We start from the raw sequence: 15786 nt of genomic DNA, 5'->3' as shown, positions 1-15786 counted from the left end.
GAAAACTTTGAAGACTTAGGTGCACCTAACTCAAAACAAGGTAGTTTCAATCACCATATATGTAATTTGAAAGTTGGAAAATAAATTTAAAAGATTGTAGAAGAAATCAGTGCATTTGAATGATGGTATTAGGAAAGAATATTAAAAGTACCATAGGCTGTCAGAAAAACAGAAAAAAAGAAATCTGTGTTGGAAGTACAGCCAGGATGCTCCTTAGAAGTCAGTCAGCATGGTAAAACTTTGTCTTTCATACTTTGAACATGTTTCCAGGAGGAACCAGTTCCTGGAAAAGGACATCATGCTTGGTAAAGAGGTGGGTCAGCATAAAAGAAGACCCCACCCAGTGATAGGGGTTGACACAGTGGAAGCAGCAACAATGGGCTAAAAGGTAACAACTGTAAGGAAGGTGCAAGACTGGGCAGTGTTTCATTCAGTTGTGAATAGGGTAACACCATAAATCTTTAAGGAAGCAGCTCATCTTTCTGTGTGTAGTGGGGCTAGTAGATTTGAACTGACGGCCTTGCAGTGAGCAGCCCAATGATAAGGCTATAGTGCCACCAGGACTCTTGTATCTGGTACACTACCCATGTTACCACTTTGGTGATAAAGTTCTTCTATGTACAAAAGTACCGAACTCTTAGGAGATTCCATTTATCTGATTTGCCTTTTGTTGCTCGAGCTTTGTTGTGTTGTTGTTAAGTGCCATCGAGTTGGTTCCGACCCATAGAGACCCTGTATAGGGTTTCCGAGGAGTGGCTGGTGAGCAAGAACCACCGACCTTGCGGTCCAAACCGACTTTGCAGCCCAGTGCATTACCCTCCAGTGCCACTTCCTATATGTGGCATGACATGAAACTGTGTGCCAGGGACACCAGGGTCATAACAACCAGGGGTGACAGGGGCAGTCACTTGAATTTATACTAATGAATGAGCGTGGGAAAGAAGAATAGCTGAGGAAAATCCAAGTATACCAAACCAATACCACAGTTTCTGGATTCTTGATCTTCCTTTTAATCAATCTGCTTCTCTTTCTCTCAAGACTTCCCTCACTGCACCCTACATTGCTGTTGTTGTTAAGTGCTGTCGAGTCAGTTCCAAATCATAGTGACCCTGTATAGGGCTTCCAAGGAGCGGCTGGTGAGTTTGAACTGCCAACCTTGTGGTTCAAACCAACCTTGAGGTCCAGTGCTTATCCTAAGGCACACACCAGGATTCCTACTTTAAATGATGCTAATGATCCTAGTCCAGAAACTCAACAGCGTTTACAAACACCTGAAGCAAACAGTAATGTCTTGTCAGTGAAAAATGACAAAAGTATTTTTAAAATGGCTCTTTATTCATAAACTTGATGCAAGTTTACAAAATTTACTGTACATTACCAAACAAATCTGCAATGAAAAAAACCAACCACCAAAGCATGCCAAATGTGCAGCTGTCAATCTGCCAGCCATCAGGATATTAAAGAATTCAATAATGTATTCAAGATTTAGCCTTAGGTTTAAGGAACTTTAATGCGTTAAAAGAGTTCTGCCTTGTCACTTCTTACCTGAGCAACTGGCTACCAGAACTTTATACAAATGTAACCAAGTGAACAAGAAAGCCAAAAATCATTGTCTACTATCCTCTTCCCCCAAACAAAATAAAAATAAAACATGCACAATAATTCAGAAGTGCCAAGTCTCTCTAATGCGTTCACAAAATTAAAGATGGAATCTTAGAGCTAATGCATAAGAAACACTTCCAAACTTGGTAACTTGTTTGTGCAGAAAAATGTGCTTCTGGATTTCTTTTTAAAAGTGCTTAATGTCTAGAGTTTACTTTTAAATTAAATTTGTGTATATAAAAAGATCAATTACCAACCAAACAGGACTGATTCAGGTAAGGCAATAAAATGGGAGAGTACACTGATTTGATTCAAGTTTTATAAACAATGAACGTATGTAGAGTTCTTTTGATGTAAAAGCATATGGTAATACATTTTATGACTTTCCAAATTAGATAATCTCTTTGTACTTAACTGTGCAGCTTTTGCTCAAGGAATCTTTGTGCCAATCACTGAAGTCTATTAGTTTATAAACGATTGCAACATCCCTTTAGTAAAATGGAAGGTAAAATGACTTAGCCTTTTAAATAATGTCAAGCTCTATACTGTGGCTTTTCGTCTTAAAAAATACTGAATCAACAAATTCAGTGCAGCAAGACTCTGATGCCCTAGTGGAAATTACATGTATAATAAGCCTTTACTAAGAGTAGGAACTCAGGGGACAGTTCATGTCATCACACAGCCATAAAAAGGTTCAAGAATTTAATGAGTAGGTTTCCTGTCATTATTTTGGCAGTATCATAAAATGGGTTTTTAGACTCGATAAAGTTAACAGTGATTTAGAAGACCTTCTATTTTCTAAATCAATATTAAACAACAATTAAACTTTTATTGACTTGAAATGAAACAATATATTGCAAGTTGTCATAATCCATAGGCTCAATACAGGAAAATTACCCAAAATGAGTCACAACTTTAGTAACCTGATGCTGCTTGCCTGCTTCAAAGGTTTCACTTTTCAAGAAAAAGAGATGAATGGCCAGTTTGTGTATTTACCAGAAAAAATACAGTAACCCCCACTTCTCAGTACAAGATTCCTAAAATGAACAAAATGAAGAGGCTGTAATTTATACTGGATGTCAGCTGACAAATTATCCACTAAAATATCTATTAGCTAACATCTTCGGCACTGCAGTTATAGGGGCACTCAAAGCTTGTGTCTGCATGTTGGAAGATTTTCTTTAAAACAATATTGGTCCAAACATATGACAGTCAACATATTTAACCATCTTCCTTTGGAGGGGTGTACCAGCCTAAAACAGAAAAAAAAAAAAGTTAAACTTGAATTCTTAAAACTGGAAGAACTACTAGCATTTGTTAAACATTAGCTACATGTGCTACTTACAATGTTAATGTTTATACATACTGCAAAAATCACACTGATACTTGGGGGCTGGGAACAGGATTTTAATATGTTCACAATATAAAGTTACTTCCTATGAATAAACGGCACCTTGAACATACGATCTCTATATTAATACCACTCCTAACTAAAGACGGCACTGTGGAATACTAGACTACAAACTAGATTTTATTCCATTTTAGTTTTGTATTTGAAAGTAATCCTCTTAAAGTTATATAATGTTTCTGTGTTATTTTTGTGTGTCTAATGTCAGTTTCAGAAATAACTATCTCACAAACACACTGCTGGCATTTTAGAATAAGAACTTGGAGGCGGCCATCTCAGCAGGTGCAGTGACTAAATGGTTTATGTCTAAGACCAGAGTTAGCAGCAGAAGCCAAATGAGAAGTCATCTTTTCTTATTCTGATTCTACTGCTCTTTCCATCACAGATAAGTTAATATACACCAACACAGTCTCAAATACAGAATCTTCCATAAAGATTTTGAATGGCAATTGTAATGTTTCCTTTAATTTCAGACAAACAAATGAGAAAGACAAAGAAGACACTGTTTGTCAGTCTCAAGATTAAGTACTGTTTGGTATGAAATCACAATTGTAGAGCTATGAAAATACCAAGTTTTGTGGAGCATGTACATGACTTTCGTTAGTTTATAGTCATCTTTGACCAACAAATCTAGTGTTAAAAATGGGTTATTATGAAAACCCAGCCTTATCCATGAGTTTCCTCATTTCCCTATTCAATTTGAAAATTTGTTTGAATACTGTTCTCTTCCTGAAGTTGCCAGTCACTGAAAAAGTGAAGAGTTTGCTTTGTTATTAAAATAGAAGTGAGTACAAATATTATGTTACAACCTGCTACATTTCTAGTGAAGAATATTTTGTTAATGCTCTTAGAAACCCTACTCTTCTTATTTATGCTACAGGAAAAGACCCAAGCTTCACTACCATTGCTACAATGGTTATCTTATCAAATAGCACACTTAGGTACAGAGTGCTACGCATACACACACGACCTTTTCTTCCTCACCAGTTTGTCAAGAAAGATATGCCCATTTTCCAGATTAAGCTTAAAGAGGTAACAGAACTTGCTTATTAGTTAGGCTACAAAGCTTGTGAATGACTACAAATGGGATTTGTAGTCTAATTTTCTTACTTACTAGTAGACACACACACAAAAAAAAAACCTCAAAAAAATGTACATTATGAATCTAGGCAAAATTTCAAGTCAGGCCAATAAAAATTCATAACAGTTCTTTGAAGAAAAGTTTTTCTTTTTTTAATTCACAACTCAAGATACTCTGAAGTGTTCATTTACATTAGAACAATCCTTACTTGAATAGATAAAAGCGTGTAACCCTGGTAGCATTCAGTAAAGATAGTTGTCATCCTAACTGTACTTACTCCACAACAGAACTCCACCTACAGCCATTATTAGTCTCTCCATGTGCTGAAGAAAGAAGAGTAATGAAAATCGAAGATGCTTGGAATTAACTAATCCAATGGCCCAGTGGAGCAAGTGAACACGTCACCATGACTCTGAAACCAGAAGAACTAGCTGGTATGCAGCTACCACTACCAACTGCTCTGAAAGGGATCACACTAGAAGGCCCCTGATAGAGTGGCAGGAAATGTGGAACAAAACTCAAAATTAAGAAAGAAAAAACAAGACCCGGCCTACTGGTCAGAGAAAGACTGGAGGAACCCAAGACTCTGGCCCCTGACCACCCTCTTTCAGGTCTGAAATGGAACTCACCCTCAAGGCCCAATTTCCAATCAACAGTAGAAAGATATATGGGGGCGGGGAGGGGTGGGACACGACAACAACATTAATAAAGTATGGAGCTCTGGTAGCGTAGTGGTTAAGAATTGGGCTGCGAGCCTCAAGGTCAGCAGTTAGAAACTACCAGCTGTTCCGCGGGAGAAAGATGAGGCTTTCTGCTTCCGTAAAGATATACAGCCTCGGAAACCCTGTACAGGGTCACTATGCATCTGAACCGACTCCACGGCACATAACCACCACCACCACCACCCACCATGGAGAGGAAGTGTGATAACTGCTGTTACATGGAAGGGATTCACACAAAACAGTATATGATTTGTGAAATGTAAAACTGATGATCTTGTCTATAAACCTTCACTCAAGTCACAATAAGAAGTTACAAAAACAAAACAAAACAAAACAAATTCCACCTATAAAGAGTTGCCTTTAAATTTAATTTCTATCCTAATACCACACATCTCAAGTGAAGAAAGTGATCCACTCATTCATCTACTTAAATATCTTGAGTCTGACACAGAGGTGGCCAGGCCAAGTTTAGAATGCTAAGATTTCAAATGAAGCACACAGCATGTCTATCTGTATACTCAAGTGACAATTTGTACTATAGCCATTATACTTTATAAGACGTTAAAGCAACAACAGGAAGATATAACATGACAAATATCAATGACACACAAAATATAAAACCGCATAAAGGGCAATCAGTATTTGATGAAGGCAACGTACCATTTTTCTCATGTATCTGTACAATGGAATTATAAGATTGTTGGGCTCTTGCAAGAGTATACTGATTCTGAAAGAGAATTACATATTTTAAATCAAAACATTAAGTAGATGACAATCATTACAATATTTATGATGCATTACCATTGTGCTTACAGGAAATTGAGTTATATTTCGAAAATATTTTTAACTTAATATCTTTATATTTCAATTTCACATTACCTGGTGTGGTGCTGTAGGGTAAACACTGGACTGCAAGGTCGATTTGCACCACACAATGGGTTCAAACCCACCAGTCACTCCTCAGAAACTTTTACAGGGAGGGTCACTATGAGTCAGAATTGACTCTACCAAATTTAACAGCCATTCTTTAAATTTAAAAATATCATCCCAATAGAAGCCTAAAAGCTTTTATCACGGACATGCACAAAGCTTTATAGTTCTAGTGGCCTCTCCATATCAATGAATCAACTGAAATGATATTATCTGAAGTTAATAAAAACTCAAGTGTGTCTTCTATTGTTTTCTAACAAAACTTTCAGATAAGAAAAATGTTAACTTTTAAGAACTACATATACAAGTGACATTTGGAGTCAGAAGAATGCCCATAATTAGCACCAAGTCATTATTACTAGAGAAGACCTTTTTTAAGGGACCAAACTTAAGAGTCCATCTTGTCACTGTACGTACAACTGGCCTACACTCCAACATCCACTTAACATACTGTGAGCACTCTCTAGGTGGTAACATGCCTATCTACTATATGAAGGGGCTTCAAAACGTTCAGAAAGAATGAAATAGAAAGATAATGAGTTTTTGCATGAACTTTTTGAAGCTCCTTTATGTCATAGATTTTTTTAAAAATAAGCACCATGAAACTCTCCTTTCCACCTGCCTCACTCCTATAGGAGCATGAAATTTGAAGGCTTTTGCCAGCAAATGACTCCAGTAAGGCAGAGATTTCTCCATCTTGTGCCTAGGTGTAATTCAGATGCCAATTTTTCTCAAGTCAAACTGTCAAAATTAGAAGCAGAGGATCTTTAAAAGTGAATCTGGGCCACTTTCCCCAGCTGGCCCTTGTAGGAACATTCCTGGATATACCCCTTATGGTCTCCTGGTTGTGGTGCCATACCCCAAGGGCCTCCTCAGGTACCGTCTGTGAACTTTGCTATCTGCACTAGCCCCCTCCCTGATTCCATAGTCCCTGCATGCATATGTGATGTATTGCTAGCATCAGTCACCACATGGAGGTACAACTTTGGAAAGTCATCATAGTGAAAATTTTCTTCACCTAAGTGATATATGCTCGTCTTGTTTTTAACTCCTGCTGTTTAAGAATAAGAGTCTCTACCATATTTATATATTTGAGATGGGTTTTTTTTCTCCTCTACAACACACCCAATCACCAATTCTCCCCCTTCATCCTCTCCTTTCCCTCAATTAAATTAGCCACTGCATTAACTTCTTGTCTATGCCTTCAAGAAGCAAATCCATAAGACAGTCTGTTGTCGTTAGCCACTGCCCCCAGTATTCTCCTCACAAACAGTTGCATGCTATACACACATTCTGACCCTTTTTCAATTTAGCACCTCATGGAGCTTCTTCCTTATCAGCACAAAAGAGTTTACCTCTTTCTCTTTTCAGAAAGAGTACAATGTTCCTTTATATGGATAGTCTACCATTTAATTGCTCTCCTTCTGCTGGGTATTTGGGTTATTTTTAATATTTTATTGTTACAACAGTATAAGGTTAATATTACACATTACTGTTGTGAAGTGCCATCGAATCAGTTCTGATGCATAACAAATCTATATAGGGTTTCTGAGGAGCAGCTGCTGGGTTTGAACCACCAACCTTGTGGTTAACAGTCCAGTGTTTATCTTACAACACTGTACCAGGACTCCAAAACAGCAAAAGCTTCCTAAGGTAGAATTGTTGGATCAGAAGACATATATAAGGGGGCTTTAAAAAGTGAAAAAATGGCAGTATTTTCAATTCTTTTGCCACAAACTTTTTGAAGCCCCCTCAAATAATACTGCTAAACTGTTCTCTATAGAATTATATATATTTGTTTGCCTACCAGCCTCCACACAGCCTCACCAACAGAGAACGTTATCAAACCTTTGTTATTTTTGATAATATAATAATATAGGCTGACAGCAAAAGGTGACTTTTCGCCATATTGCTGTTGCTGTGGATTTACATTTCTATTACTGAGTGAGGTTGAACATGTCTTAAATTGTTCATGAGCTACTTATTTCTATTCCTGCAAACAGACTTCTTATATGCTTTCCCCCCTTTTCTATAGGGGAATCCTCTATAATATCTAAGAACTTGTTAAAAATATTAAAACCTTGTCATAATGTATCTTACAAAGTAAAATACCCAAGTAGTGTTATCTCAGAGCTAACAGAACATTGTTTCCTCCCACTGTCTATCTGACCTTATCTCCAAATTTCATAGCTGATGATCACTTTTCCTGTATTACAGTATTCATGAGTATTTATATCATTGCAACTGGTAGCGTAGTGGTTACAAATCAGGTTGCTAATCTCACAGTCAGCAGTTCAAAACTACCAGCTGTTCCACAGAAGAAAGATGAGGCTTTCTGCTCCTGTAAAGATTTACAGCCTCGGAAACCCTATGCAGGGTTGCTATGAGTCGGAACCAACTCCACGGCACATAACAACAACAATAGAAATTTCAAGGGAAAACATTCATTTACCTTTTAAAATACTTATTCTTTGCAGAAGTATTTATAGGCATAAAGAAATTCAGACAGCATTAAACTATTTACGATGACAGTTCCAACCAGTACAGGGTTTCCGAGGCTGGAAATCTTTATGGGAGCAGAAAGCCTCATCTTTCTCCTACGGAGTGACTGGTAGACACACTGCTTAAGGTTTGCAGCCTGATTCGTAACCACTACGCTACCAGAGCTAGTTTTCATTGTAGTTGTTGTTGTGTTGTTAAGTGCCATGGAGTCAGTTCCACCCGCAGCGACCCTGTATAGGGTTTCCGAGGAGCAGCTGGTGAGCTTGAATCTGATAATCACATGGCTTACTATGAAAGGAATGACAAATTAAAGAGGAATGGTGTCGTGGTCATCATCAAAACGAGCATATTAAGATCTACTTTAAAGTAAAATGCTGTTTGTGATAGGGTAATATCCATACATGTACAAAGAAAACCAGTTAATACCACTATTATTCAAACTTATGAACCAACCACTAAAGGCAGTGATGATGAAACTGAAGAACTCTATCAACTTCTTCAGTCTGAAATTAATCAAACATGATAATTACTGGCAACTGGAATGCAAAGGTAAGAGGAAGGATCAGTTGTTGGAAAATAAGGCCTTGGTGTTAGAAATGATGCTGGAGACTCATGATCAAATTTTGCAAGACCAATGACTTCTTCATTGTAAATACCTTTTTAAAACAACATAAAAGAAGACTATACATACACATGGACCTCACCAGATGGAATGCACTGAAATCAAACTGATAACATCTGTGGAAAGAGACAGTAGAAAATCTCTATATCCTCAGACAAAACAACATCCATTGCTCAGATGCAAGGTCCAGCTGAAGCTGAGGAAAATTAAAACAAGTACACAAGAGCCAAAATATGACCTCAAACATCTCTCACTTGCATTTAAAGATCATCTGAAGAACAGATCTGATGCATTAGACACTAAAACCTAAAGACCAGGAGAGTTATAGGATGACATCAAGAACATCATCCAGGAGGAAAGCGAAAGTTCATTAAGAAGACAAAAAAGAACAAAAAGACCAACATGGATGTCAGAAGAGACTCTGAAACTTGCTCTCCAGCATAGAGATGCTAAAGCAAAGGAAGAAATGAAGAAGAAGAAGAGCTGAATAAAAAATGTCAAGGGGGAGCTCAGGAAAACAAAGTCAAATATTATAATGAAATGTACAAAGACCTGGAGTCAGAAAACCAAAAGGTTTTCTCAAGCTGAGGGAACTGAAGAAAATCTTCAAGTCTTGATATGAAATACTGAAGGATTCTCTGGGCAAATTATTGAATGATGCAGAAAGTATCAAAAGAAGATGGAAGAAATACATAGTCACTGCACCAAATGGAAACGGTCCAATGTTCAACCATTCTGAGCCAATGATAATGAAGGAGGAAGTCCAAGGTGCATTGAAGGCATTGGCATAGAACAAGAAATTGAGGTCCTTCAACAGAATGATTCAGCATTGGAGGCACTCACCTATGGCAAGAAATTTGGAAGATAGCTACTAGGCCAACTGATTGGAAGAGATCCATATCTGTGCCCATTCCAAAGAGAGGTGACCCAACAGAATAAGGAAATCATTGAACAATATCATTAATATTGCATGCAAGTAAAATTTTTCTACAGATGATACAAAAACAGCTACAACCATACATTGACAGAAAACTTCCAGAGGCTCAAGCAAGATTCAGAAGAGGATGTGGAACGAGGGATATCACTGCTGACATTAGAATGGTCTTAGCTGAAAGCAGAGAATGCCAGAAAGATGTTTACCTGTGCTTTACTGACTACACAAAGGCTTTCAATTGTGTGGATCATGACAAGCTATGGACAACATTGCAGAGAATGCGTATACCGGAACACTTAGTTGTGCTCATGAGGAACCTGTACATAGATCAAGAGGCAGCTGTTTGAACAGAACAAGGGAACACCAAATGGCTAAAAGTAGGAAAGGTGTGTGCCTGGGTTGTATTCCTTCACCATGCTTATTCAATCGAGAAGCTGGGATATGAAGGAAAATGTGGCATCAGGATTGGAGCAAGACTCATTAACAATATGTGATATGCAGATGACACAATCTTACTTGTTGAAAACGCAGAGGACTTAAAATACTTACTGATGAAGATCAAAGTCCACAGTCTTCAGTTGCATCTCAAGATAAAGCAAACAAACTTCCTCACCAATAAACAACATTCACATAAATGGAGAAAAGATTAAACTTGTCAAGGACTACATTTGGTTCGATCAACTATCAACACTCACTAAGTCAAACAGCAGGCATATTGCATTAGGCAAACTTTTTCCTAAGACCTCTTTAAAGTGTTCAGGAGCAAATATACCAGCAGTTTGAGGACTAAGGTGTGCCTGACCCAAGCCATGATATTTTCAATAATCTCATATGCATGTAGAAGTTGGACAGTGAATGAGAAAGACCATAGAAAAATTAAAGCATTTGAGTTATGGTGTTGGGCTCCTTAGAAGCTAGGATAGCCAGATTTCATCTCTCATACTTCCGCCAAGAGAGACCAGTCCCTGGAGAAGGATTATCATGTTTGATAAAAAAGTGGAGGGATGGAGAAAAAGAGGAAAGGCCCCAATGAGATGGTCTGGCACAGCAGCAGCAGCAATGGGCTCAAACGTAGCAACAAATGTGAGCTTGGCACAGGAACAAGAAGTGCTTCATTCTGTTGTGCACAGGGTTGCTATAAGTCGGTACTGACTCAATGGCAACTAACAAAAACCGAAGCCCTGGTGTGCTGTAAGATAAGCATAGGGTAAGTACTGGTCAGCGGTTCACACTCCACAGCAGCTCTTCAGCGGCCCTATACAGTAGTCACTGTGTGTTGGAACAGACTTGATGGCATACAACAATATATCTATAAAAGAAGTTTCCAAAATAATAATAGAATAAGCAATGATTATCTTTAATGTCCTTGAGGTTCTACTTTTTATTACAGATCACTATTATAATAAGAGGCTTTATTCTTTTAAGAAAACTAGCCAAATGAAAATGAAATAAATTGTTTCCAAAGTAATCAAGTCAAGATGAGAAGAGGTCTCATAAGGACACATGTTATAGTTAATATGAAAGTCTTTATAAAGTTACCTTGTTTGCTCCAAACTGCACTCTGGCTTTGCCTTTGACTAAGGTGGCATTGATTTGCATGATGACAGATTCTATTGAGTAGGCACTGCTCCAGCCCTAAAAAAGAAGAAAATACTTCTCTAGAAAATTATAGATTCCAGATTGCCACATAAGAAAGCTTAACAACATATATCAACTTAGCAATAGCAAGTTAATATTAAGAAATTTGTAGTTAAGAAGAAAAAGTTGGCCACATTTCTAAATTTTGCTCTACCCTAAAAAACAAAAAAACCAACAAATTCTAGCAGCATAACATAAATAAATTATAACCTTAAATAGACATTATTCTTTATGTCTATTCTACCATTAATTGACTTAAACACCACATAACACTGACACCTCTCTGGTTTCCCTCAAAGGGGTTTTGCCATGTTTAAAGGGGTGTTATTTAAAATAATTTTTAAGTAGGAGCTATTATACAATAGCTTTCCACTCAACACTGTTGTTGTTGTCAAATAAAAACTATATTGAGGTTGAAAATTTAGTGCTATAAGGAAAGAATCACCTGCTTTGTGAGAAGTTCCATACATAATGCGCCTCCACCCAAGACATACCTTGAAAAAAAAAAAATCACAGAAAATTCTGTATTTCAGTACTCCTTATTTAATTTTAAAGTATCATTACTAAGAAAGTATGCGTAAAAATAAAGATCAGAGGATAGCAAGAAACCAGTCCTTAGGGTTACAGGGATATGGGTGATTTAAAAATTCTAATGTTGCTCTAATACAGCCTTTAAAATTAAAAACGGTTTAGTAATGGTTCTTAGTAACAATACTTTAAGAGTACCACATGTCAGAAACTAAGAACTTAGCCCAAAATATTTCTGAGAATGGGCTAGAGAAATAAAGTTTACTTCAATGGCATTTCAAGTATTTGGTGTATCTGAAAATTCCTCTACCATTCCATCATGTTACACAGTCAAAAGTTTCCTGTGATATGGTACATATTTTGCCTTAGCTGCAAGGTGAACATCTGGCACGGTATTCTAGGTTTTGAATTGTTTTTGTCCATCCTGTTGTGAGCTTCAATGGTTAGGGCCAAGGATCTCTTCTTTGGGATTCTTCTTGCTAGGTCTATGGAGTGTTTTCCGAACTAAAAAGAATGTATGGGGATTTCGGAGCTCTCTCGTTAGGCAATCATTATTTAAATGAAGATTCCCAACCTTTGATCCCAATCTCTCTTTTAGTGTTCTTCAAAACTTCAAAATTGCAAAATATAATGCCCCCCACCCAAAAAATAAAGTAAAGGGAATGGAAAAGTCAATTCTCAAATCAAAGTAAAACTCAAACCCCCTAATTTCAAAATTACCCTGTATAGGGTTTCCAAAGCTGTAAATTTTTATAGGAGCAGAAAGCATCATCTTTTTCCTGTGGAGCGAACTGGTGGATTCAAACTTCTGGTTTTGCAGTTAGCAGCCCGGCTTGTCATAATCCGCTATGATACCAGGACTCTTTCCTTACAGACATCATGGATCAGCATTAGTGTTAACACAGCATGCTTCTTAATAAGAAGTGATTAAAAGGAGAGATGCTAAACAGAATATTTTATGGCACAGTCAAATTATTGACAATGACCACACAGGAAAAAAAAGGGGAGGCTGAGTCCTGGTGAGGCACTGTAGGATAAGCACTGGACCACAAAGTTGGTCTGAACCCCAAGGTCAGTGGTTCAAACTCACCAGCTGCTCCTCAGAAACCCTATGTAGGGTTGCTATTGAATTGGAACTAACTCAACGGCACTTAACAACAACAACATGTAAACAAGCAGAGTCCATGGTTATCTAAAATAGAAACATTCTGTGTGTGTGTGTGTGTGTGAGTGTGTGTATGTGTGTGTGTGTATGGCCAGAGGACAAATAATACACTAACGTTATAACAAGCATTTTCAGTTGCTTAGAAATAGCTCATTCTCAACATACTGAAGAGATACAAAAACAAACATATCTTTATGATTTTCTCTCAAGTTATTACATTGTGCCCTACAATAAACCAGAAAGATGGCATAACTATTGGCAGTTCAGAAAAACAGCTTATAGAAATACCAGTGGTCTGAGAATTAGCTATTATCCTAAATTGTCTGTATCTTGCTAATGTATATTTTGTCTCCTCATTCACATATATTTACTGCATACATACATACATACATACTAGACACTGGGCAAGCCAAAGAACAAAAGGCATGTTAAAACAAATAATAAAGAAGGAGAATGAGGAACAGAGTTAAGGGGAATTTATTTTTTTAAACTTTGTGGTCTGGGAACAGCATCTTTACAAGTGACAAACAAGCTGAGATTTAAAGGATGAGTAGGAATTAGGCAAAATATAGATGGGAATCACATGCCAGACAGAGGAATACGAGAGGTCTTCAAAAAGTTTGTGGGAAAATTAAAAGGTAATGGAATTTTCCCACATATTATGAATCCCATCATATATAAAGAAAAGTCATAAATAAAGAACTCTCACTGGGTATTAGGGACTGAAAATCAGACAGTAGGCATAATCTTAGAAAGACAGGGGAGGTATGGTACAAACTGATAGGAAGAAAGCAACAAGAGAAAGATCCATGACAGCTAGTAGAGAATGTGGTAAAGATACTGATTCCAAGAGCAAAGGGCAACCATGGTAACCGTGGGAGACAATTTATGCAGGGGAGGGAGATAACTGGATGGAGAGCTGTAAAAGATCACTCTGTGAAGAAAGCTGACATGGGTGATGACACAGAAGCAGGAGTCCACACAGGAACCCCTGACGTGTCCATGTGAGAACTGACAGCAGTAGAAATGGAAATAAAAGATACGAGAATTTTTTAAGAATGAGAAAATAGACCAAGGTGATAGACCGGATGTGGACAATAAGGGAGATGATGTAAAGACTGACTCCTAGGTACACTGAGTTGGAGAACACTAGAGAGGTGATAATTTAACTGTTTCTTCTTAAGTAGTTTGAGGTGCCTCTCTAAAAGATATTTGAGTACAGGTGTCAAGAAGAGAGTTGAATATTGAACAGTTGCAAGATAGAAACCTGGGAATTAATGATATAAACATATTTTAATAATCTTGGGACCCTTTTCAACAAATGGTAGAGCAGTTGAACATCTACAAGCAAAATAAAATGAACTTTGATCTAATTTCACACAATATACAAAAATCACCTCAAATTAATTTAGAGACTTAAAATGTAAAACAATAAAACTATTCCCCCTTCCTAAAAAAAAAAAAAGGGTGGGGGGTATAAAATATTCTTTGTGGAGTCCTGGTGTGGCGCTGTGGGTTAATGCGTTGGGCTGCAAAGTCAGTTTGGACGGCAAGGTCAGTGGTTCAAGCTCACTAGCCGCTCCTCAGAAACTCTATACAGGATCGCTATGGGTCAGAACTGACTCGATGGCACTTAACAAGTATAACAATGAGATATTCTTTGTAACCTAGGACTAAGGAAAGAGTTGTTAGACTTGAAAATAAAAGTTTAATCCACAAAAGAAAAACCTGATAAACTAGACTTCATCCAAACTGCAAACTATTATTCTGTAAAAGAGTCTTAAAAGGTTGGAATGACAAGTTACAGACTGAGATAAAATATTTTTTAAAATACATATCTGATAAAAGACTTACATCTAGAATACATTAAAAAATCTCAATATATAAATAACTCTCAAAAGGTATACAACTTGTGAACGGAAGAAAAAGTATTCATTTGGAGTAGATGATATGATTGTCTACATGGAAAATGCCATTGTATCAACACAGAGAAATCTGTAATTAAAAGCAATATTAGCAAGATTGGATGATACAAGCTCAGTGCTTTCCTATGTGCCATCAATGACCAATTGGAATTTGAAATGAAACACACGCCACCATTTATATGAGCACACACACACAACGCACAAAAGGTGAGAAAAACTCAGGTATTAATCTAACAAAACACACATAGGACTACATTAGGAAAACTATGTAATTCACAAATGGAGAGATACTAAGTTTCAGAGGAAGGAAGACTCAATATGTTAAAATGTCAGTACTTCAAAATTTGATCTACAGATTCAGCCCAGTCTCAATCAAAATCCTAGCAAGTTATTTTGTTCATACTGACAAAATGATTCTCAAGTTTACAAGGAAAAACAGAGAAGTCAGAATAACACACTACAAGTGTAGAAGAACAAAGTCAAAGGATGGGCACTACTCAACTTTACGATTTACTATAACGCTGCAATGATTAAGACAGCATGGCACTAGCAGATGAGCAGATCATAAATCAATGGAACAAAATACAGAGTCCAGAAATAGACCCACACAAATACAGTCAACTCATCTTTGGCAAAGGAACAACAGTCTTTTCAACAAAGAACACTGGAGATCCACATGCAAAAAAAAAAAAAAATTCAACTCCAGACCTTACACTTGTCACAAGAATT

At 37.2% G+C, this 15786-nt stretch overlaps 1 protein-coding gene across 2 annotated transcripts in view; it reads right to left on the bottom strand.

Moving 5' to 3' along the window:
- Positions 1-2632: 2632 nt before the first annotated feature.
- UBE2Q2 (ubiquitin-conjugating enzyme E2Q family member 2) overlaps positions 2633-15786 on the bottom strand; it is an 84187-nt gene continuing 71033 nt past the window's right edge. Inside the window, exons 10-13 of one of the 2 annotated variants that reach the window (XM_006866452.1) lie at positions 11885-11933; positions 11341-11436; positions 5474-5540; positions 2633-2855 (exon numbers count right to left, since the gene is read on the bottom strand). In XM_006866452.1, coding sequence (XP_006866514.1) covers positions 2824-2855; positions 5474-5540; positions 11341-11436; positions 11885-11933 — 244 coding nt within the window. In that variant the 3' untranslated portion in view covers positions 2633-2823. The remainder of the gene's footprint in view (positions 2856-5473; positions 5541-11340; positions 11437-11884; positions 11934-15786) is intronic. The other variant, XM_006866453.1, reaches the window with a different exon arrangement.

The sequence above is a fragment of the Chrysochloris asiatica genome, unplaced genomic scaffold, assembly GCF_000296735.1.
Source record: "Chrysochloris asiatica unplaced genomic scaffold, ChrAsi1.0 scaffold00092, whole genome shotgun sequence".
Lineage (NCBI taxonomy): Eukaryota > Metazoa > Chordata > Mammalia > Afrosoricida > Chrysochloridae > Chrysochloris > Chrysochloris asiatica.
Note: the sequence above shows the minus strand (reverse complement) of the source record. Positions and strands in the feature narration are given on the sequence as shown.